The 23,604-nt window shown below is 56.7% G+C and overlaps 1 protein-coding gene across 4 annotated transcripts in view; it reads right to left on the reverse strand.

Moving 5' to 3' along the window:
- Positions 1-1,108: 1,108 nt before the first annotated feature.
- The window catches only part of GABBR1 (gamma-aminobutyric acid type B receptor subunit 1), a 43,111-nt gene continuing 20,615 nt past the window's right edge, over positions 1,109-23,604 (reverse strand). For 3 of the 4 annotated variants that reach the window (XM_090029976.1, XM_090029974.1, XM_090029975.1), the window contains 18 exons: positions 23,010-23,170; positions 19,606-19,740; positions 17,994-18,164; positions 17,227-17,328; positions 16,054-16,119; positions 13,406-13,597; positions 13,011-13,253; positions 12,503-12,566; positions 11,323-11,400; positions 8,240-8,390; positions 7,038-7,170; positions 6,619-6,735; positions 6,311-6,418; positions 6,050-6,143; positions 5,524-5,651; positions 5,153-5,281; positions 2,909-3,052; positions 1,109-2,577 (listed from right to left, as the gene is read on the reverse strand). In XM_090029976.1, coding sequence (XP_089886102.1) covers positions 2,329-2,577; positions 2,909-3,052; positions 5,153-5,281; positions 5,524-5,651; positions 6,050-6,143; positions 6,311-6,418; positions 6,619-6,735; positions 7,038-7,170; positions 8,240-8,390; positions 11,323-11,400; positions 12,503-12,566; positions 13,011-13,253; positions 13,406-13,597; positions 16,054-16,119; positions 17,227-17,328; positions 17,994-18,164; positions 19,606-19,740; positions 23,010-23,170 — 2,465 coding nt within the window. In that variant the 3' untranslated portion in view covers positions 1,109-2,328. Of the gene's footprint in view, positions 2,578-2,908; positions 3,053-5,152; positions 5,282-5,523; positions 5,652-6,049; positions 6,144-6,310; positions 6,419-6,618; positions 6,736-7,037; positions 7,171-8,239; positions 8,391-11,322; positions 11,401-12,502; positions 12,567-13,010; positions 13,254-13,405; positions 13,598-16,053; positions 16,120-17,226; positions 17,329-17,993; positions 18,165-19,605; positions 19,741-20,168; positions 21,513-23,009; positions 23,171-23,604 lie in introns of those variants that run through there. The other variant, XM_090029978.1, reaches the window with a different exon arrangement.

A 23,604-nucleotide genomic window follows, 5' to 3' on the forward strand; every position in this document is an offset into this window, starting at 1 on the left:
CATATGGACCATGGCGTTTGACTTTGTGTGTACCTTGTTGGCATGCAGCGTGCATCTGCCATCAAGGTGCACAGTGTCAGTTGTGCTTTTGGGATAGCACAGGCACGGGGTCTCTGCAAGTGTTGAGGAGGGATAATGGAGTGCATGTAGGAGCAAGCCACTGAAGTGGCTCCACAACTGGCCTCATTTCCTCAGGAACGTTGTGACCCCCCCAGGAAATTCAGGGCTCACTGCACCCTGATGCACTGAGCTGTTGGTCCATGAGAGAGACAGCACCTGCTCCATCAGGTGCTACACTTATGTACAGGTTTGTGTGCCTTATGCCTCAGCTCCTGTCACAGTCCATGTGTTGCATGCAGCCTGTGCTCTTATTATCATGCTGTTATGGGCCAAGCCAATGCCCAGCAGAAGACTGGTTCCTGGATTTCAGGTGAGCTATCTGAGTAGCAAAGGGAACTGCAGGGGTAAGGGTCCCCATTCTGCTAGGCCAGGGCATGCACTGAACACACAGCCGCTGGGGTACACCCAGGCCTGGTCCATGAGGAAACTTATCCAGGGAGCCTCCATCCTGCTGCTACATCTAGCAGAAGAGGAGGGCTGAGGCCAGGTGTAACAAGACAACTTAGGACCTGCTGCGCTAGCCTCACTGTGGAAGTAGCTGTACCCTTCAGGGCCCAATTCACCCACCCCAGGACCTGAGCCTAGTCACTAGTGCAGGGTGTTGGTTGGGGGAAAAGTACTGCAGTGAAGAGGCTACTGTCAATGTAGACAGTGTGACCCTTCGTCAAGGGGTAGCACGTCCCCTCTGATGGTCCACTCCAGGTCTTTGTAGCTGTTCCTACTGGTAGCATGACGTGATTGTTTTCTGTAAGGCAGGGTGTGGATAAGCACCCTAGGTCCAATTGTGCTACACAGGCCAACTATGCTGAGTCACCCGCTTATTCTGCGTGCAGTTCCTCCATGGTAGGGATGAGCAGCTGAGGCCAGTGTGATCCAGTTGTCTCTCTCTCAGGGTGGGGCATCACGCTGGCTCTGTGCTCCAGAGCAGAGGTAGGCAAAAGGAACAAGAGTACTTCGCATATGAACAACATGACTGCACATATGAGAATAACCAGATCCAGTTGTTGACTAAAGTGCAACTGTACATATAAGAAACCAGATCTGGTTGTACACAACAGTCTGAGAGTACATGACAGTAACCAGACCGGAATGTGCACTATGACCACACATATACAATAACCAACCCTGGTTCTGGGGTACAGTCCGACTGTACTAACAGGTAACCAGAGCTGGTTGTGCACTACATTTTGATTGTACATACAAATAATCAGAAATAGTTGTGCACTACAGTCTGACTGCACTCAACAGTAATCAGATTTTGGCGTGTGCTAGTCTGACCGTACATATGAGCAATCAGAACCTGTTGTGCACTACAGTCTGAAAAAATGCATTACAGTAACCAGACCCAGGTGTGCAATTCAATTTGATTGTACATGCTGGTAACCAGAATTGGTTGTGCACTACAGTCTGAAAGTACATTGCAGTAACCAGACCTGCGTGTGCAATACAATTTGATTGTACATACAAATAAGCAGAGTCAGTTGTGCACTACAGGCTGACCATACTTCTGAGTATCTAGACCCAGCTGTACACTACAGCCTGACAGTACATTACAGTAACCATAGCCAGCTGTGCACTACACAGCTGTACAAATGACCAGATCTGGTGGTGTGCTATAGGCTGACTGAACTTACAAATAACCAGACCTGATCGTAGGCTACAATAACACCGTACATACAGAGAGCTAAATCTGGGTGCGCAACACACCTTGATTGCGTGTACCAGTAACTGGATCTGGCTGTTCACAACACAGTGACTGTACGTAGAAGGCAATCAGGTCTGATGGCGTGCTACAGCGTGACTGTACACCCAGCACAAAAACATGAGCAACACCGGTGTATTTTCCCTTCTCCATTCACCCCCTGCATCTTGGTTATGAGCAGCTGACCCTGTCCCATCTGATGCTGCCCCTTCCGGCCCCCACCCTCACCGGCTGACAGACACTCAAATGATGCTAAGCCAGGGCATACCCCAGACTCTATGGCCCTGGTACCTGCTCCATGGAGAACCAATGCTAGCCCCTGGATCCCAGACACTGAGGGGCGTGGGGCAGACGGATGGACCGACAGACAGAGACAGCAATATTTTACAAAGATTAGAGATGTGGTTAAAAAAGAAGAGCCCCCCTGAGCTCTGCCCCATTCTTGGGCCCTGCCCCCTGCCCTGTCCCCACCCCCTACCCTGGCCCAGTCTCCAGCCACATGGCAGTCATTTGTAGAGCAGGTGGACACGGCTGCCATCACAGTTGCTGCGCCCCAGCTTGTCGGCCTGCTCAGAGACGAGGCAGCGCACCAGGGGCAGGCTGGGCTGGTAGAGGGTGGGCACGGTGCCTGATGCATTGGCAAAGTGGTTGTCAGCAGCACAGCTGTCCCGCGAGGGGTTGGAGGAGCGGCGCCGTGAGCGCAGCTGCTGGCGGTCATGCAGTTGCTGGCGCAGCTCCGAGACCCGCTCCTCTTTCTGTCAGGGAGAGAAGAGATGGGGCTGAGGTGAGCAAGGGGTGTGGTAGGTGTGGGGGGAGGTTCAGAGGTTGCCTCGGGCTCTAACCCCCCTGGCCCCAGAGCCAGCCCTCAATTACTGATGGGCATGGAGGGGGAAACCACCCAGGAGGCTCTGACTCCACACCCCAACTTTGCACCCCAGTGTCATAAGGACTTGTACAGGTGGGGGGCACTTCCCACCACCCTATGGGGTCTATTAGCCCTCCTCTGGGGGTTGCTTCCTCCACCTTCCTCTGTGCACCCCCAAGGTCACAGCACCTGACATGGGGATAGAGAGGGTCCTCCCTCACCTCAGCAATGATTTTCTCCAGCTCCCTGTTCTCCTTTTCTAGCAGCCGGGACTTCTCCTCTTCATTGTTGTTGGTGGATGAGCCAGTCTTCATGGTGTCCTGCTGCTCTGACTGCCACTCACCTCGGGTGATGAGACGCCGCATCTGCAACAAGTGTCCCCGCTGACTGTCAGAAGCAACACCCCAGTTCTTCACCTAGTCACAGACCTCCCATAGCCCTTGGCAACCATCAGATACAACACCCCATAGCTACCCAAAGAACACCCCATTATCCTCACTATCAAAGACAACACACCAACAGTGCATCTACCGCCCTGAGACCCTCCAGCCATGTCCCTGCTGACTGTCAGAGGCAACACCCCTAAATGCCACTTGGAAAACAGACTCCACAGCCTTCCTTTTGACCAGTGGTTCCCAAGCGTTTTTTCCCACGACCCGCTGCTGGGAGCAGAGTGAAGTGGTGGCAGCAGCAGCGATGGCCTGGGAGTGGGGGAGCTCCCGGTATGTGGCATGGCTTGTCTTTTGTGTGTGCTGCCACTGGCACTGCCTCTGCGACCCTCATTTGGGTCATGATCTGAGGTTGGGAATGTCTGCTTTTGACCGTCAAAGGCAAGACTCCAATGCCTTTGCCAAGGACAACCCTGCCTCAGACAGGGGGTCAGATTAGATGAGCTCTGGAGGTCCCTTCCAGACCAACTGATTCATAGATTCATAGAAGTAGGGTCAGAATGGACCTGTAGATCATCAGGTCTGAACCCCTGCCCTGGTCAGGAGAGAAAAACTGGGCTCATATGACCCCAGCCAGGTAGATGTCAAGCCTCCTCTTAAAGACCCCCAGGGTAGGAGCCAGCACCACTTCCCTTGGAAGTTGTTTCCAGATCCTAGCTGCCCTGACCGTGAAGTGGCGCCTCCTGATGTCTAGTCTAAACCTCCTCTCCAACAACTTGTGGCCATTATTCCTTGTTACCCGGGGGGCGCTAGGAGGAACAAGCTTTCTCCCAAACCCTGCTGGTCTCTCCTACTGAGTTTATAGATAGCCACCAGGTCCCCCCTCAGCCTTCTCTTGTGGAGGCTGAACAGGTTCAGGTCCCGTAGCCTCTCTACATAGGGTCTGCCCTGTTGTCCCCAGATCATGCGAGTGGCCTCCTCTGGACCCTCTCCATGCTGCCCACATCCCTCCTGAAGTGTGGCGCCCAGAACTGGACACAGTACTCCAGTGCCACATAGAGGGGGAGGATCACCTCCTTGGACCTGCTCGAGCTGCATCTGTGGATGCATGACAAGGTACGGTTAGCCCTACTGACTGTGACCTCGCATTGTCGGCCCATGTTCATCTTGGAGTCAATAATGACTCCAAGATCCCTTTCTGCCACTGTGCTCTCAAGAAGGGAGTTTCCCAGCTTATACATGTGCTGCTGGTTCCCACTGCCCAAGTGCAGCACCCCACACTTGTCAGTATTGAAATTGCTCTATGATTCCATGATAATGCGACACCCAAACCACAGACCTTCTCACTGTGGCTACATCTAGAGCATAAACCTCCCCTAACCACACCCCTGCAAAGTCAGAGACAACATACCGACTGTACACCAACAGCAGAGACCCCAATGAACACCCCCAGCTGTCAGAATACTCTTTACTACAAAGAGAACACACCAATAATCTATTCAGAGAACAACCCCCCATTGCCAATGCTACCCACAAGAGGCCCCAAATACACCCTATAATCTGTTAAGTAACATCCCCATGTTACACCCAGTGTTGCCCTTCACGTACCCTCTGTGAGCTGTCAGAAACCAGCCCAAAGCTATACTGAGAACACAGCTCTCAGCTGTTTCCACTGAGGAAACACCCAAGCACCACACCTGCAGCAGAATCCTCCAGCTACATGCCAGCCAACTTTCAGAGCCTGTACGCCAAGACTACACTGGGAGCAGGCATCTCCAACTGTCTAATACTATCTCCCAGTGCTACACCCGGAGTAAAGACTCCCAGACCTGACTATGGCCTTCACTTCCTCTGGATTCAGCCAGAGACCACATCGTTGTCTCACCCCCAGCAGAGCAAGCCTTAGATCTCCACTGACCCCCTCCAACTATCACTCCACAGGCAACTGCCCCCAGAACTGAGACCCCGGAGGCGCTGGCCCTTCCCTGTGCTGACAGCCAGAAAACCCTGTAGCCCTTCCCACAGCACCAGGACACCCCTCCCCAGGGGCTGGGCTGGGGCCAGCTTGTCCCATACCTTGGGCACGAAGAGGACCACCAGGGTGATGTAGGAGGAGAAGACGACGGCCAGCGAGGCGAAGGCGAAGGCAGCGTCCTGCTGGCTGTTCAGGATCATGGTGACAGGGGCAGTGATCAGACACAGCACCTGTGGCCAGGCCAGAGCAAGGGGGTCACCATGTGGGGGAGCAGGGAGGCAGATGCACCTGCTCCCCTGCACAGTCAAAGAAACAAATGCCCCCCAATCCGGCATAGATGAAAAGGGGGCTATGGGAGTACCCTGGGCGAGTGGTGGTGCTATAGGTGCTGCAGCAGTGGGGAATACTCACTGCCATGACCACAGCCTGGTGACAGGCACAGGGGATGTGGAGTATGCTGGGGTGTACTCACTGCCACGTTGTAGATGGCCATGCCGACAGCCCTATGGTCATTGATCTTCTCTGTAGAGACACTCTTAGTCTCATAGGCCAGGAAGATGCCCAGCAGCAGCAGCAACCCCTTGTAGCCATAGAAGATGCCTTCAGGGGAAGAGCAGGGAAAGGTAAGGCTGAGGGGGGGCAACCGGGGGAGGGGCAGGAGCAGACGGCAAGCAGGGAGAGTGAGGAGTCAGACAGCCGGGGCAGGAAAGGCATGGGAGGGTGGAGAGGGCTGAGGAGGAAAGGGAAGACCCCTAACACTCCCCCAAACGCTCAAAATTGTCCCTTTCCTTCTCCCCCCAGCCAAGCACTGCCCATCCCCACCCCCACCCCCCAGAATCCACCATCTAGATACTGCTCACTCACCTCACCCTGTCCCACTCAGACACTGCCTGTTCCCTGCTTGGTCCCTGCTTTGCCCACCTGTGAGCACCCTGACCCCTCCACCAGCCCCCATGCCTTATGCATGGGCACTCCTGCATGGAGACCCCCCTACCCACCGAGCCAGGTGTTCATCTTGGTGGAGCTGCAGTGCTCCAGCTGGGGCAGGATCGAAACGTCAATGTCCGTTTTAGGGTCCTCTTTGGTGAATTCCTTTAGAGACAAATTGCATGAGGGTGACCCCAAGAGGCAGAGGCAGGAATCAGGTGCTGCCAGCTTCCCTACAGCAGTGCCTCAGTTGGACCCCCAGGTACCAAGTGCTCCTCCACAGAACAGTGGGCTGCGAACTTGCCCCCCACGGTGCCCTGACAGGTCTTCACCTCAATAGTGCGATGGAGTGGATCCACAATCTGCCAGATGGCCAGCGTGATGACGTCTAGCCCGACCAGCAACCCCACCGTGGCGTACAGCTTCCAGGGCTCGAGGGTCTGCATGGGTGGCAAAGATAGAGTGTGGCAGCACAGAGGCCCTGAGGAGCCCCTGTCCCATTCGCTGAAGCACAGAGCTCCCAAGAGCAACATGGGGAGTTGAGGTGAGCTCTGGCTGCTGAGCCACAGCCCCCTCCCTGCCTTGAAGCTCACCGCCCCACTTCCCACCACCCAGCAGCCCAGAGCAGTGCACTCCTCACCTTGCGTCGCTCTTTCTTCTCTTCCTTCTTGGTGAAGACGGTGTGGACCCACCAGATCTTTGTGAACATGCTGCCGTAGCCCAGGCTGAAACCCAGCCCCAGCAACCACAGCCGTGCCTGGGAGGGAACACAGACAGCAGCCTGAGGGCATGGCTGGCAGGGCCCCCCACCCCTCAGAGCTCTGCCTTTGCCCTCTGCTACCCCAGGAGAGAGCCCCCAGCATGACTCTCCGCCTCTCACAGCCCTGCCCGCAGGAGAGGGCCCATGGCTGTGCCCCATTTCTAGCATTGCTCTCTGCCTATCCCATGAGAGCCCCTCTTGCTAGGACCCCATGCCTGATTCATCCCTGTGCCCCCTGCCTTGCCTTCTCTCTGCTGGCACCCTGTCCCAGCCCCACTCCTGGGCCATGCTGTACCTACCTGGCAGACAAAGGGGAAGAGCCCAGGTCCGATGTGGTAGCCGTCCAGGCCAAGGGGGAAGACAGCAGCCAGTGCCAGTGTACAGCCCACAGCCGTCATGTTGTTCAGGTAGGGCTGAGAGTTCTGGATGTACCTGTGCGGTGGGGCACCAGGCATCACCTGGGGGTCCCTAAGGCCAGCCCCCTAGCTCCCACTCCTCTGAACCCCCAGACACCCCAGATATCACTCCTACCTGCCCCCTTCACCCACATGCACCCCAGAGATCATCCTTTCACCCCAGCCCTAATCCTCTCACAGCCCCAGGTGCCACCTTCCCAACCCCTAGCCTCCTACCCCAGACCCCAGACTTACATGTCACAGCCCTCCCAGTCCTACGGGCACAACTGCCGTCCTCCTAACCCTGCCCCAGGCCTGCTGGCACACACCTGCCCCCACTAGGGATGTCTCTCCTCTGGGGCAGGATAGGATGGGCTTTGGGATGGTAAGGAGGGACACTGACCAGATAGCCCCATTGTGATGCACAGGCTGTCCCAAAGGAGGGACAATAACTGCCTGTGTCTGGCTGTAAGGACACACATGTATTCATTGTAACAGGGGATGTACTGGCCACTTGGGGCTGTGGGGTAAACATGCAGACCACGGGGACCTACGGATGTTTGAGGGTGAGCATTGGGCTGTGCGGGGTGTCACTGAACATACAGTGCATGTAAGGGCAGCAACATAACTAAGGCTGGATAAGACAGTCACCTGCCCTGGGTGCCAAGTTAGGAGGGGGGCCAGAATCACCCCTCACCCCCTCAGTCTCAACAGCATTGCCATGCTTCAAAACAGTTCCCAGCTGCTCTTGCTTTAAAAGAAGCAGAGCCAGGGCAGGCAGAGAGCACAGACAACAGCTCAGCTGGGACTATTCAGGAGCTCCTAGTGGGCAAGGCTGATACCCCCAGGCCCCACCCTTGCAACCTATACAACCCCACGCGCCCTGCTCTCCCACAGGGCTTGCCATGGGCACCAGCTCAGCTTGTCACAGCATTGCACAGTGGCTACAGTGGGCATGGGGAACTGTGCTGGGCAGGGCATGGGGGGCTGTACTGGCTGGGGAGAGGTGGCTATGGGATCATGTGTAGGATGTAGGGCTCTGTGCTGGGCATGGAGGGGGCCTAGAGCATGGAGGGGGCCATGCTGATTACTGGGGTGTCACTGACCGGACATGCCCATTGTAGATATTGAAGGCCAGGCAGATGATGGCCAGCAGGATGCCCAGGCTGGCCAGCACCGACACCGAGATGAAGAGCTTCTGCGACAGGAAGCGAAAGGTTGTGATGACCTTGGTGTAGTCAGCTGGGGGGGCACCTCCTGCAGGACAGACAGCAGAGTCACCCAGGGGCAGCACCCAGAGACCCCTCATCCTGCACAGAGCAGTAAGAGAGGCCCCAAGTAGCAGACCAGGCCCTGCATCAGGCTGGGGGTCATGCTCCCAGCCTCAACAAGCAGCACCCTGCATGCACCCCAGCACCGGGGACCCTGGTGTCCCCTGGGACCCCTGTATCCCTGACACTAATGCATGACCCAAACATGCCCTCTGAGACTCCCATGTCCCCCTGAGCCCACAAAGACTTCTGCATCCCTCTGGCCCTCACCCATGTCTCCTTGACCCCTTAGGGCTCCTGCAACACTTTGAGAAGATTATCCAGGAGCACATCTGGGAAGGATTAGCGGGGGGATGATGCTCAGGGGCAATGAGCATGGATGAGTTCATTAGGGGCAGGTCCTGTCAGACCAACCTGATTGCCTTCTACAATCAGATCACAAAATCATTGGACACAGGTGTCGCGGTTGATGTAGTCTTTCTGGACTTCAGGAAGGCCTTTGACACTGTCTCCCACCCCATTCTCATCAAAAAGCTAGGTGTCTGTGGCAATGATGCCTACACAGTCAGATGGGTCGCAAATTGGCTGAGGGGCTGCACCCAGAGGGTGGTGGTGGATGGATCATATTCAGCCTAGAGGGAAGTGGGCAGTGCAGTCCCCTAGGGCTCGGTCCTCAGGTCCACACTGTTCAATTTCTTTATTAGCAACTTGGACAAGGGGGTAAAAAGCAGCCTGTTCAAATTTGCTGATGACACCAAGATTTGGGGCAAGGTGGACACACTAAAAGGGAGGGACAGTATACAGCTGGACCTGGACAGGTTACAGGGGTGGGCGAATGAGAATAGGATGGGATTCAGTACTGACAAGTGCAGGGTGCTACACTTGGGCAGTAAGAACCAGCAGCATACCTACAGGCTGGGGAACTCCCTTCTCGAAAGCACAGAAGCAGAAAGAGATCTTGGAGTCATTATCGATTCCAAAATGAACATGGGCCGCCAATGTGAGGATGCAGTCAGTAAGGCTAACCATACCTTCTCACGCATCCACAGATGCATCACAAGCAGGGCCAAGGAGGTGACCCTCCCCCTCTATGCAGCACTGGTCAGGCCACAGCTGGAGTATTGTGTCCAGTTCTGGGCGCCGCACTTCAGGAGGGATGTGGACAACATGGAGAGGGTCCAGAGAAGGGCCCCTAGCATAATCAGGGGGCAGCAGGGCAGGCCCTACGAGGAGAAGCTACGGGACCTGAACCTCTTCAGCCTTCAAAATAGAAGGCTGAGAGGGGACCTGATGGCCATCTACAAACTTACCAGGGGGGACCAGCAGGGAATGGGAGAGACCCTGTTCTCCTGAGCACCTCCCGGAGTAACAAGGAATAACAGCCACAAGTAGTTTGAGAGTAGGTTCAGGCTGAACATCAGGAGGCGCTACTTCACAGTCAGGGCAGCCAGGATCTGGAACCAACTTCCTAGGGAAGTGGTGCTGGCTCCTACCCTGGGGGTCTTTAAGAGAAGGTTTGATAATTACCTAGCTGGGGTCATCTGAGCCCTGTACTCTCTCCTGCCCAGGGCAGGGGATTGGATTTGAAGATCTACTTAGGTCCCTTCCGACCCTACATCTGTGAATCTATGAACACCCTCCAGACTCACATGAGTACCCCTGGTGGCTTCCCACATATCTCTCACCCCCCTGCTATGTCCTGCAGGTTCCCCCAGAACCCCCCTTAAACCCGCACCAGCAAACTCCTCAAGCTACACGTGTCCCCAGTATCCTCCTGCATGCCCCTGCTAACCTATGTTTACACCATGGGACCCACTTGCACTCATGCTGCCACCAAGCCCACTGGAGCCACTGCATGCTGTAGGGAACCTCCACACTCCCACAGGCTCCCCCAAGGCCCTAGGGCCATGTGCACCCTCCTAGGCCACCTATGCCCCTCCAGGACCCATTTTTACCCCCGAGACCTCACAGGCTTCTAGGCTCCTGACTGCTGAGCCACAGAGGATCACAGGATTATAGGAAAGAAGGATTGGGAGAGACCTCAGAGGTCATCTAGTCCAGCCCCCTGCTCCAAGCAGGACCATCCCTGACTAAACCATCCCAGCCAACTGTCTGTCCAAACAGCTCTTAACAATTTCCAGGGATGGAGAATCCACAACTTCTCTAGGCAGCCTGTTCCAATGCTTTTACTCAGAAAGCTCTTCCTAATCTCCAACCTAAATTTCCTTTGCTGCCATTTGAAGATATTGCTTCTAGTCTGTCCCCTATAGCCACAAGGAAAAGTCTATTTCCGTCCTCTTTATAATCACCCTTCAGGTATTTGAAGACTCTTATCAAATCCTCCCATCAGTCTTCTCTTCTCCAGGCTAGATAACCCTCATTCTTTCAGCCTTTCTTTGCAAGTCTTGCCTCCCAGGCCTCTAATCATTTTTGTTGCTCTGTGCCGGACCATTTCCAATCTGTCATTATCCTTCTTGAAGCATTGGGCCCAAAAGTGGACAGAGTACTCCAGGTGAGGCCTCATCAATGCTGAACAGAGCAGAAGAATCACTGTCTGATTTGCAAGAGATGCTACTGTTAATACGACCCAGAATACTTTTGGGTTTTGTTTGTAACGAGAGCACGCTGTTGATTCACATTCAACTTGTGGTCCAAGGTAACACCCAGCCCTCCTCTGCAGTATTGCAGTGCTGCCAATCATTCTCCGATCTGCATTTATGTATGCAATTATTCTGTTCTAAGTGCAAGGCATTGTATTTCATCTGATCGATTTTGGACCATCTCTCCAGTTTATTGAGGTCATGCTGGATCTTAGCCCTAATCTCCAGCATGTGTGAAACTCCACCTAACTTGGCCATGCTCCTAGCCTATGGTGGGTAATTCCCAGAATCCCCAGAGGTGGGTGGTCCCCAGCTCACCAATCCACTTATCGTTGTTGTACCAGGACAGGTTGTCCTTGGTGCTGTCATAGTAACCAATCTTCTTGTAGACGCCGCCTGCCAGGAGAAAGGGATGGGTAACACACTGGTAGGGGATGGCAGGGGCTGGGTGGGAGCACTGGGAGCAGCTCTAAAGGAGGGGAGGGAGGATGGCGTGTGATGGAGAGGTGTACATAGGAACCTTGCATTGAATCCCCCATAGTGTAGGGGAAACACGTGCATTATCTATTTGTAAAGCTTGCCTATGTAGGCGTGTGTGGTTGTGTGTGCATGTGGAGAGACCATTGGGAGTGTATAGATCCAAGTGAATTAGTTTTGGCAGGAGGTGCAGGGGAAAGAGAAGAAATCCAGGTGAATGGTTATCTTCATAGTGGGCTTGTCATGCACTGATGTGTGTGTAGTGATGGGGGCTCCTGTACCAGCAGGGTCTCACTTACACCTTGGCTGGAGGTGTAGGGTGGTTGTGTGCTTGGGGTGATGCTCTGTGTTGTGGAAGTTGTTGTACACAGGCTGGAAGTGTGTGGTTTTGTCACATGCTGAGTTGTGGGGTAGGGGCGTTGTGGTATGTTATGGTGTTGCATAGTTGGATTGCTTTGAGGTGAGGACAACTATACTGTTTTTGATTGCTCTGTTGTGTGTATGGTGATAATGGTGGTCTGTTGTTGTGTGGTGGTAAGACGGTTGTGTTCTGGGGTGGTGGCATTTTTTATAGGTGAGGGGGTTGTATAGGCCATAAGTTCCACTATATTATATACCTGGGGTTATCTGATATGTATGGGATTGTGTGGTGTTGGTATGTTGTGGTATGAGACTGTTCTTGAATGGTATGTGGTGGGCATGGGGTTGTGCTGATATGTATAGTGGTGGGAGGGTTTGTATTAATGTTCAGAGTTGTGTGGTGTAGGGAGGTCATTATATGGCAGTGGGAGCCTGTGCTGTGCATAGTGTTTTGTGGTTGTGGTAAAGGATTGCTGTGGCATAGGAGGGTTGGTGTGTGGTGGTAGGTGGGTTGCACAGTGGTTGGAAGTTATATGGTGTTGGTGGATTGTTTTGTGGTGTGGAGGGAGGTTGCTATATGGTGGGTGAGGCACACTTGCACTGTAGATGGGGTGTTATGCCACTGTGCACTGTGAGCAGCAAGGGGAAAGCTGTCACTCACCCTGCAGCTGTTCGATGAGGGTCCAGGCCATACGAGAGCCACTGGCATCAAACACGACATGGCCCTGTGTGGGGGAGACACCAACAGGACATCACCCCAGAGCACCTGACCACATCCACCAGGCTGAAAGGGCCCCACTGCTGGCTCAGCAGGAGGACGGAGGTCACTGTGCAGAGCACCCAGGAGACGGCACCATGGCCCTGCTCTACCAGTGTCTGGGCAAAGACTGGCCATACTGGCTGCACCAGGAGACCATATTGGAGGGCTTGGGGAGGGCGGAGAGGAGATGCTATCTGGGGACCTGGGGAAGCCAGAGGAGTGAGATGAGCACTTAGAGGGACACCAGAAGAGATGGGGCGCTGGAGGATTGGGGGATTGTGTGGGTTGGATGTACAGAGGGGTGGAGGCAGAAGGGTCTGGGGGCATCTTACAGAAATGGCTTCAAAGATGGAGAGGTTGAAGATGTAGTAGGTCTTGTTAGGGGCAGAGGGGCCTGGGGGTAACTCACAGAGACGCCCTCAAAAGCAGAGGAGTTGAGGGCACGGTAGATCTCATCGGTGATGTTCTTGTTGTTGTAGTTGAAGTCCTCCAGCCGCAGTCCCTTCTTCACCAGCTCAGCCGAGGTCTTGTTGAGCGCCAGGGCCAGGGCCCAGATGGCATCGTAGGCCAGGGGTGCCTCCTGGAAGCCCCCTGTCTCCTCTGGGTTCTTGCCTAGGCGTTTCTGCAGCTTTTCAATAAACTCCTGTGATGTCTGCACACAGCAGGGGAGAGGAGGCCAGAATAAGGGCAGTGAGGGGGACATACGGCTCCACCTTGGTCTCCCCCTCATCCTGGGGACAGCTGCCCAGCCTCCCCTCAGATTCAGAGTCTCCATCCTGGTCTCCCCACCCCACCCCTCCATACCATGTTGGATATGCTGCGGGTGTTTTCAGGGTTCAGCATAACAATCTCGGTGGTGACATGTCCCTCCACGGCTTCTGTCATCTCAGCCACGGTGCAGTTAATGGCAGGATCCTTGATGCGAAACCAGTTATCAGCATACCAGCCAATCAGGAACCACACATACTTCTTCCCGTACAGCTTCTCCTTATACACCTGTGAGAGGGGGAGGGCAGGGGACTGTCAGCCACTGAACCCACACGTCCCTCCCCATAAGCACCCATCCATTCACCCGTCCAAGTACAAGCTCCATTCAATCATTTATCTGAACTCAGACCATTCCATCCTCCCAAACACCACGGCGACCTAGTATGCATTGTGTTTTGTATGTGCTGGTATGTGGGTCTGGGGGATGGTGTATGTGTAGAAGGGCAGCATGTGAGTCTGGCGGTATTTGGAGGGGATGGGGAGCATGTTGTGGTGCCTATGTTGCAATGACTGAGTGTTGTGGTGCATTGTAGGGGGCTAATGTGCATGCGTCATGTCATGCATGTGGAGGTCGTGTATGTGTTTGGTGAGATGGGAGTGTGTGTGTGCATGCTGTGGTGTTTGCATGAAGGGGTCATGTATGGATGCTATAGTGGGTGTAGAGGGGATAGGGAACATGTTGTGATGTTTGTGTTGTGATGACAGCCTGCTGTAGTGCAGTGCAACGGGGCTGGTGTATATATGCTGTGGGGTAGGTGAGGGGGTGTCTTGTGTGGCTGTTGTGGTATATGTGTGTTATGTCTGAGTTGTTGTGTCTGTGCTTTTGGTTTGGTGGGTGGGTGGCTGTGCATACTGGTGTTCACGTGATCGTTTCCCACATGGAGGATGTGGAGCATGTGGAGCGGATGGAGGGCATGCGGTGGTGCTTCTGTTGCCATGTGTGCCATGGTCTCTGCAACCTGCAGTGTGGAGTGGGGGTGCTGAGCTGTATCACGCACAGACACTGGGGTACCTGTGGGTGAGAGGATGTGCCTGGATGTGGAGGGTCTCGCCATGGTGGCAGCTTGTGTGCTGTGGTGTGTGTGTCTTTATGCAAGTATCTGGCAGACACAGGCTGACATTGGGGCAGGGAGCTAAGTGCCATGTTGGAGGTCAGGCTGTCTGGGGCCCTCTCCTGGCACGGGCTCTACAGGGCAGGCACAAGGGTCCGGGGGAAAGGATATGATATGGACTGGTCCCAGATCCCTGTTGTGCTGAGATTACTCTACAGCCCCCGCACCCCACCATGTAGATACCCATGCAACTATCATGGTGATAGGAGCCAAGAGGGACCCATGAACACTGCCTCATGGTGCCCTCTGGCCTTGTCTGCTGAACATATGAGGTATTGGCGAGCCTTGATAGCCGCTGCTGTGGCTACAAGCAGGGTATAAGGGCTCCCGGGGGGTATGTGAGAGAAGGCCCAGCTCCAGGCTCTCCTTGCTGGGACACGACTCAGTTTACCTGTCTAATCCTGCACTGCTTGTTACCAGGCCCTGAAGGGTTAACTGTGCTCCAGAAACGCTCCCTGGGAATGAAAACTAGGCCATTGATGGCCTGGTGCATGGTGTGTGTGTATGTGTGCATGTGTGTGTGCAGGGGCAGCGGATTAGCGGGGCTCACCAAACAGGTCGACCCAGGCAGGGCAGTGGGGGTGCCACACAAAAGGCAAAAGAACTGTTTGCTCCAACTGCCTCTGGCAGGGGATGGCTGGGAGCAGTGGAAAGTTACTGAGGGCTGAACAATGAAACCAGGCGACAGAGGAAGGGTTTTAAAAAGGATTCACAGAAAGAACAAGATGGGGGAGGGAGAAGACCTGCAGAGGGAGGGCTGGGCTGGAGCAGGGAACCAAGGGACACATTGCAGCATTGAAGGCCCAGATTAGCTACAGGCCTGTGCCAGGCCAGCAACCATCTTCAAGGTCACTGAGTTGCCTGTTTAAACAGGGATGAGGACAAGGCCCCCGCCCTCCCCAGATGCCCAAGAGGAGGGGAAGGGACACTGTGTGCAGGAGTGGCAGGGGCTGCTAAAGACCCTGTACTCCCTTGTACTCTGCACCTCTTGAGTGTGGGGCAATGCTGTATTCAGAGTCCCCGGGCAAAGCCTGGATGTGTGTGCGCATATGCACGTGTGTGCGCACGTGTGTGTGTACACATGCGTGTGTGTGTCCTGTGCTCACTCCTAGCTGCTGAAGGGTTAAACGAATCCAGCAGGCTCCCCCTCTCTCTGGGCAGTTTCTGGGGAGATGGCCAGCGGGAAAGCAGGAAAGGTCACCGCCACGCCCAAGGGACACACTGTGGGACCGTGGGCTCCAGCCCTCAGAAGGGGTGCCACACAGGATTTTCCCCAAAGAATATGCCTAGAGACCCCCCAGGCCAGGGGCAGGACCTGGCTCTGATCAGACTTGGTGGTGCAAAGCACGCAGGAAACACAACCGTCCGGTCTCGGGCAGCGGGCCAGATTCTGATGCAGCACGCGTCAGAGGGCAGCGTGGCCGGATCCTGGATGCAGGTGTGGCCATGTGGGCTGTGGCCCAGATGCCAGCATCTGTGAGAACAGCAGCCCTCCCTGCTCCTCCGGTACTAGGCAGGTAGCTTGGCCCCAGCTGCCCCAGTGCTGAGCCCAGCCCCCTCCCCGGCTCTCACCTCGCAGAAGACCTTGCGTGCCTCAGTCTCATAGAAGAGCCCCACAATGATGCGGGCGTCCTGGCGCTGTGGGAGACAGCCGCAGGGGCACAATTGGTGAGTTAGGCAGGGGAAACATTTGGAGAGACACCCTCCCCGCCCGCCACTTGTCCCCCATTTCTGCTCCCACAACCATTAGGAGGGGCCAGGTCTCCATCCCCAGCACTCGCCAACCTACTCAGAGGATGCTTTGCATATCTCTGCCTCCACAAGCATGCGTCACTCCCACCCCACACGAGGCTGTGACCCACCCAGGGGGCACTGAGTAGGGAGGACCCAATATAGCAAGGACCATGTCTGGGGTGCTGGAATGGGTTAAATGGGGGAGCATGTGGGTCCTGCCAGATCTAGGATGTGGGGGGCACCTTGGGGAGAAAACAAACAGCCCCGTGGTGACAGCACTTGCCTTGGCATGCAGCAGAGCCCAGCTCAAACCCTTGCTACCTGCACCCAGACCAGGGACTTGACTCTGGGTCAGCCCCAGGGCTTGAAAAGCAGTTTCTCAGTGAAGCTGCTCCACTCAGGCCAAAGCAAGGCTGACTCCCGCAATGTTACTGTGATGTGAGACGTGGCTTCAAGCCCCGGTTTGCCTCAAGCAGAGGTGGGGTTTGAGCCACGTGCCACCATGAGTGCCCCAGCCACCAGGCCGCTGGCAGTGCCAGTGGATTCCAGCCAGGACCTGGCAAAAGCTCTGCAGAGGCTGGCTTCTTCCCGCAGGAGCCTGCTGCTCCGACGGCTGGGCATGCCCTGACCTCAAAACATTCCTGCCCAGTTCTGACCTTGGCGCCTCACACTGGGCAAACGCAGGACCCCGCGGCCTCTGTGGGTTCCCTGGGGAGGCTCCTGTGCTTATGGGGCTTGGGGAGGGGGATTCCTAAGCACGCCAGAGGGACAACCGGACTTCAGGGTGGATGAGGCACCTGACTCAGTGCAGGGCTGTTGGGCAGCAAAGTCACCAGGTGGAACCCCAGCCTCCTACCCAGGGACAAGGCCTGGGAATGGGAAGTAGAGGAAGTGGAGCTGGGTCCCAGCCCCCATCCAGCACCGGATGGCATTAGCCTTAGCACTGAGCATCGGGACAGAGAAGGTTCCCCCATGTCCCCGCACTGCTCCCACCTCACCCTGGGAAATCACCTTGAGGTTACGGACAGGAGAAGTCGGGTCAGAGAAGAAGCTCTGGCGGAAGGTGATCTCAAGCCCGGCCTCCTTCACCCGCTGGTCCAGGTCATCCAGGGTCTGTGAGAAGGGGCAGGCAGAGGCAGGGACCAGGCAGTTAAGAGTGTGGGGGGCAAGGGAGAGAAAGAGCACAGAGTTAGCTAGAGAGGCCAAGAGGCTGGGGGTGGGCAAGGGCAAGGGCAGGCAGGGGCGGGGTGGTGGTGGGGCATAGGGAGATGGCAGGAAGCAGCAGGGCATTGGGTTGGGGGCACTACAGGAGGTCTAGGGATCAGGGAGGCAAGATGGGGGTCAATGCAGGAGGCAATAGGGGGCATCAGGGCCACCAGACAGGATTGGAGAACTGCACAATAGGGGCTGAAGGACCTGGGTGCTGGGTGCAGCTGAATGTGGGGTCAGGGGCTGGACAGAGGCTGTTGTAGGACTTCAGGGTCAAGGCATGGTGTGAGGATAGGGAGGACTTGGGGAACTGGACAGGGAGGCTGCAGGGCTGGGGCCATGGGCTGTGGCAGGGTTGTGGCCCTGGGCAGAGATTGTAGGCCCAAGCAGAGGAGTCGGGGCACTTGCTGAAGGTGGCTACGTGCTCAGGGACCGGGGAGAGCCACTGTGAAATCAGGGCATTGGGTAGGGGCAGTAGTGACAAGGGAGCATTGAGCAGGGCTGACTCTAGGGATGGGGGTGGTTGAGGGCCCGGGCAGCTGCCAGAGGCTGGGGGGCCACAGCCATACCGAGGTGAAGACCTCTGTGGTCTGCTGGATGGTGGCGATCTTGGTCCAGCCCCACTTCTTGAAGAGCTGAACACGGGTGGGGTTGTGCAGTGTGGCCGACGGGTGTGTGCGGAAGAAGGTGGGGAAGCGCTGGCGGTTGGAGAGCGCCGGTGAGCTGGAGCCGTATGAGAGCTGAGGGAGAGGAACACAGTGTGTGAGCAAGCCCACCACCACAGGCCAGCACAGCCCTTGCACACCTGCTGGCATCACCACTACGGCCCTCATACACCCATTAGCACCACCAGCACAGCCCACCACAGTCCTCTCATACACACAAGCATTGCACACTCATTGGCACACACCAGCACAGCCTTCATACACCCACAGACACAGCCCTTGCCCACCCACCACCATGCACTCACACTCACACCCCCAACACCGATATAGCCTTTAAGCACTTGCCAAAACTCCAATGCAGCCCTCGCACACTTACCACCATACACCAACACAGACCTCACATGTACTCACAAACACTCACTGAGAAGGCCTTTGCACGCTCATCCCCACACAACGAGGTCTGGCATCCTCTCACATACTGTTACGATCATCACACACCAACCCCTGCTCAATAAAGCAGTCCTTGAACACCCACCACTACATAATGGCATAGTCATCACACACTTGCACACCACCACTGCACATTAACACAGCTCTTGTGAGCCTGGCCTGTACTTCCTCCAACACACATAACACACGTGCATGCCCAAGCAATAGTACGCGCAGATGAGCTTGCTCACCTCAAAGCATGCCAACACCACCACTTGCACACCTGCCATCAGTATGCTGCACAGACAAGCCCCCTCACCCACTCACCATCACACATGAACACACCTGCTCATACACTCACCATGCATCACATGCAAACTCTCCTCCTCACACGTGCATTGCCAGTTGCACACATAGGCATGCCTGCTCACTCACCTCCAAAAACTGATGCCTGCTCACCCCCTACACATGCACTTATCACACACATGCTAACACACACCAGTGCTCGCATGAGCTTGCACACCTATTGCTCCACTCAACCCCCACCCAACACACGCTCTCCAATACCCAACGCTACCCAGTGCAGGCACCAGCTCAGATCTGTTAACCCTAACACAGAGGTGCCAGTGTAAACACTGCCCTTCCTGCACCAAACCCTACACACACAGCTACACAGCCGCACAGCCACTCCCCACACACGTATCCACACCTGTAAACGAGCACGTGCCAATCTACACATAGCATCCCCTGTACAACCACATGCTGAAATTCCAGCATACATAACCACCTCCTACCACCCCTACAGATCAGCTTTTGCACACCCACACATACACAAAGCCTCCTGAGCTTTGCACACATACACACCCTGCCTACAACCTGCCACACCAATGCACAGCCTCAGTCCTCTGAGCTGTTTGCCTTCAACACACCCCATTGAACTAGGACACCCCAAAGCACAGTGCTGACTGACCTCTCCACACACCCGTTCCCCCCCATGCCCCACAGACACAGGCTGGCCCCTCTCCCCCCTGCTCTTCCACCTCCCCCAGGTCCAGGCACGGCACCCAGTGCCTGCAGAGTAGCTCACCACAATGAGGTTCCACATACGAGCAGCCTCTGCCACCAGGGTTGAGACACTGCTGCAGCCGGGCATCAGGATGATCTTGATGGGGTCGTTGTAGAGCAGCTCGTAGAGGTACTTGGTGGCCTGGCCCGGGTCACACTGCAGGGACGGGGCAGACAGAAGGTCACATGTGTACCACGTACTAGACCTCCCCACTCCAACCATGAGCCCGAGAGATAAGGAGGGAACCCAGGAGTCCCGGCTCCCAGCCCCGACCCTGTTCCCAGGCCCCAGGCTTCACTCTCCTCCCAGAGACGGGATAGGACCCAGGCCCCCTGCCCTCCTAACCCACCAGACTGCACTACATCCAGAGAAGCTAGCTGGTGCCCCGGCTCTCTGCTCCAACGTCTCCCTTGGCCCCCTGCCCCGGATCCCAGATTGCCCCTGCCCCAAACCTGTGCGTGCGCGCACACATTTTTTTAACCCACTCCTCTCAGATTTGGGAGGAGAACCAGGAGTCCTGACTTCCTCCCATCCCCCTTTTGTGCTGCAGTCTCTATAGGTCCTGTCCCCTCCCCCCAGCCCACCTTCCCTGCTGCTCTCGTGGGCGCTGGCCAGGTTGGGGGTAGAGAGGAGGAAAGGGCAGAGGGGGGAGAGGTCACTGCCTCCTCCGCTCCCTGCCGGACACTGTGAGGGGCCATGAATTATTCAGGACATGGCTGCCCAGAGAGAGAGAGAGAGAGAGAGAGAGAGAGAGAGAGAGGATCAGTTTCCATGACAACCGCATCAGCAGGCACAGCAGCATCCACTGCCATGGCAACCTGTGAGCGCTAGGGAGCGGGGAAGCACGGAGGGGGGCAGTTGGGGAGGAAGAGGTTCGGAGATCTGGGACAAAGGAAATCCAGTGATGGGGGGGCGGGAGAGGGAGAGTGAGGGGCTGCAGGGGAGGGCCCCAGGCACACGCATGCAGGCAGAGGGCTTGCATAAGGATGGGCAGGCAAGGAGGGACAGGTGGGAACAGGGAGCAGCGGATGGGATGGGATGGGACAGGCAAACTGCTGGGTGCTGCAAGGAGGGGCTGGGTTCCTATGCAGGGGGTGGGGTGGCGGGAGACCAGACCCCGGGGCTGTACCCCAGCTCTGGAGGGAGAACGGGACTGAGCGGCTCGCAGCACAGGGACAGAGCTGGGAGAAGGGGCGCCAGGGTTTGGTTGCAGGCCCTGGGACAGGACTTGTGTCTAGGGGATTACATGAGGAGTCAGGACTAACTGAGTGATGTTCCTGCTCTGTGCCTCAGTTTCCCCACTGCTCCCTGTGTGCACTCCCCACCATGTGCTGGGAGGAAGTGGGGGTGGGGGTGCAGAGGGACCCTACACAAGGAGTTCTGTACTAGACAGACGAAAAGGGACAGAGCAAGTTGCCTTCGGCATCCTGCCAAGACTTTATGGGAACAGAACCCAGGAGTCCTGGCTTCCCAGATCCCTGCCCTAGCCCGTCCCTCCTGGAGACACCAATGCACTCTGTCCCTCCCCAGCGAAGGCAGCATCCTCCCGCCCTCGCACCTGGCATTACCCCACACAGTGCTTCAGTCAGTGCCTCTGTGCCTGTCCCCCACTGTCCCTGTGCCCACATCCCTGTGCACATGTGTGCAGCATGTGCTCCAGGCAGGCTCCCTGTGCCCTTCTGCTCTCAGTGGCCCTGGGCCCATCTCCTGCCCCACTTGTGACAGAGCCATAGGCCTGTCTGGCCCCTTCCTGTGCCCCTCTCCCTGGGCTCATCTCCTGTGCTGCCCTGCACATTTATCCTCCATCAGTGCCCCATCCCCACCTCTACTCACTGCCAGCCATACCCACCTCCATGTCACTGGAGAAATCTCGATGCCTCGTTCTCATCTCCTCTTCATGCCCTGGGCCTATCTGCTGTCCTGCCCATATCCAAGTCCATGTCTCCAAGAGCCCGCCCTACCAGCGCCCTCCAGCACTGCCCACCCTGGCCATCTTCACACAGGGCATCCAAGGCCTGGGACACTTACTAGCCCTTGTGCCATACCCCTAGCCCCTGGCCCCTCCCTTGCCCATCTCACCTGTACCCACTGTCTCCACAGTGCCAGCTTCCTGTCAGTGCTCTCCATTCCCATCTCCTCTTACTGCTCCCTGGCCCATCTCCTGGCACTGGTGCTCCCCATCACCTGCCATCGGCCCCCAGTGCCCCTGTGCTCCTCTCCTGTCTGTGACCACAGCCCCATCTTTCATCAGTGCCCACCACACCTGTCTTCCAGCAGGGCACCTGAGGCCATTGACATACAGGAGCCCCTGTGCTCACCTTCAATTAATACCCTCATCCTCTTTCCCTGCTCGTGCCCCCCCACCCACTTCTTAGTGCAGCCCCCAGTGCCCTTCTCCCATAGGGGTCCCCAATCCTATCTCCTATCAGTCCCCTCTGCTTGTACCAGGCATGCCTGTCCCTCCATAGTTTCCCCATCCCCATCCCCATCTCCTGTCAGTGCCTCCACTCCCATCTCCAGTCTTTCCCCAGGTAATGCCCCATTTCCTTCTCCCAGTGCCCCTGACCCAGTCTCTGGGCAGTGATGCCTATGCCAGGTTCCTTTCCATTCACATCCTCTGCCAGTGACCCCAGACCCATGCCCTGTCATCTCCCAAGGCCCATTTCCTGGCATCACCAACCACCCCCCTTCCACACCACTCAGTGCCTCAGTGCCCCACACCCCTCTCCACACAACGTCCCAGGCCAGTCTTCTATTGATGTCCCCATCCAAAGCCACATCAGCACCTCGTGTCCTCCTGAACACTCCTGTCACTGCCAGCTGTGCTCATGTCTTGTCAATGTCACTGTGCCATCTCCAATCAATGCTCTGTGCCCACCTCCTGTCACTGCCCTCCTTCAAATCCTGGCAGTGCCCCGTTCTCAGCTTCCATCTCCGGTCAATACCTCACAGGCCCAACTTCCAGCCGTGTCCTCATCCACACCCTCGGTTGCTGCCCCCTGTGCCAATATCCCAGTGATGCCCCCCTGTGCCAACCCCTTGTCCCCACTTCCAGTCGTGCCATCTTCTGTCAGTGCCACCTGTGCCCATCTTCTGTCAGTGCCTGCAATGCCGGCTTCCCCCCACCCCATGACTGTGTCCTTTCCCTGCCAGCCATGCCCGCTGCAGGCCAGTGCCCCCTGACTTGGCCTGTCAGTGCCCCACATGCCGCTGCTGCCAGTGCCCCATCCAAATCTATGTCAGTGCCTGTGCCCACACAAACAACTCCTGACAGTGCCTCCATGGCCCTCACCTCAGTGCACCTGCCCATGCCCATCATCCAAGTGCCCTCATGCCCCTGTCCTGCCCAGTGCCCAAGGCCCCTTGCCCCCTTGCCCTTCTCCTGCCCCAACCCAAGCCCATGCCCCCCGGCGCCCCTTGCTCACCTTACTGTCGTGGTGGATGAGGCGCAGCTCGTAGTCAGGCAGGATGTCTCTGCGGCTGTTCACATCCTCGAGCGCCATGCGGACAGCGGGCAGGCAGGCCTGCCCCCCCGGCCAGCCGCCGCTCATGGGGAACAGCGCCCCGATGTGCACCGCCTTCTTGCCTGTGCCGCCGGAGGGCCAGGAGAGGAGCAGGCAGGTGGTCAGCACCAGCAGCCGCGGCGATGGGCAGCGTGGCACGGGGGGGCACGACATGACGGGGCTGGGGGGTGTGGGGGTCAGGGCCAGGGGGCACGGGGGGCAGCGGTGGTGGTGGTGGCGGCCCGAGCCTGGTCCATGGCGCTGCCTTTTACTGCAGTCAGGCTGGGGGGGGCGGCTGATGTCACCGCGGAGCCGCGGATACGGGGCTGGCTTCGCAGGGAGAATGGCAATGAACTGTGGGGGGGAGGGCTGGGGAGAGGGAGGGGGAAGGAGTGCCAGGGAGGGGAGGGGGAGAGATGGAGGGCTGGCAGGGGAGGAGAGGAAGGAGGTGGGGGGGGAGATGGAGGGAGGGGGGCTCCCAGCTGAGCTCCCCTCTCCTCCCCCACACCAGGTGCTG

The sequence above is a fragment of the Crocodylus siamensis genome, chromosome 15 (genome assembly GCF_052110815.1).
Source record: "Crocodylus siamensis isolate JL-2025a chromosome 15, ASM5211081v1, whole genome shotgun sequence".
In the NCBI taxonomy this organism is placed as follows: Eukaryota; Metazoa; Chordata; order Crocodylia; family Crocodylidae; genus Crocodylus; species Crocodylus siamensis.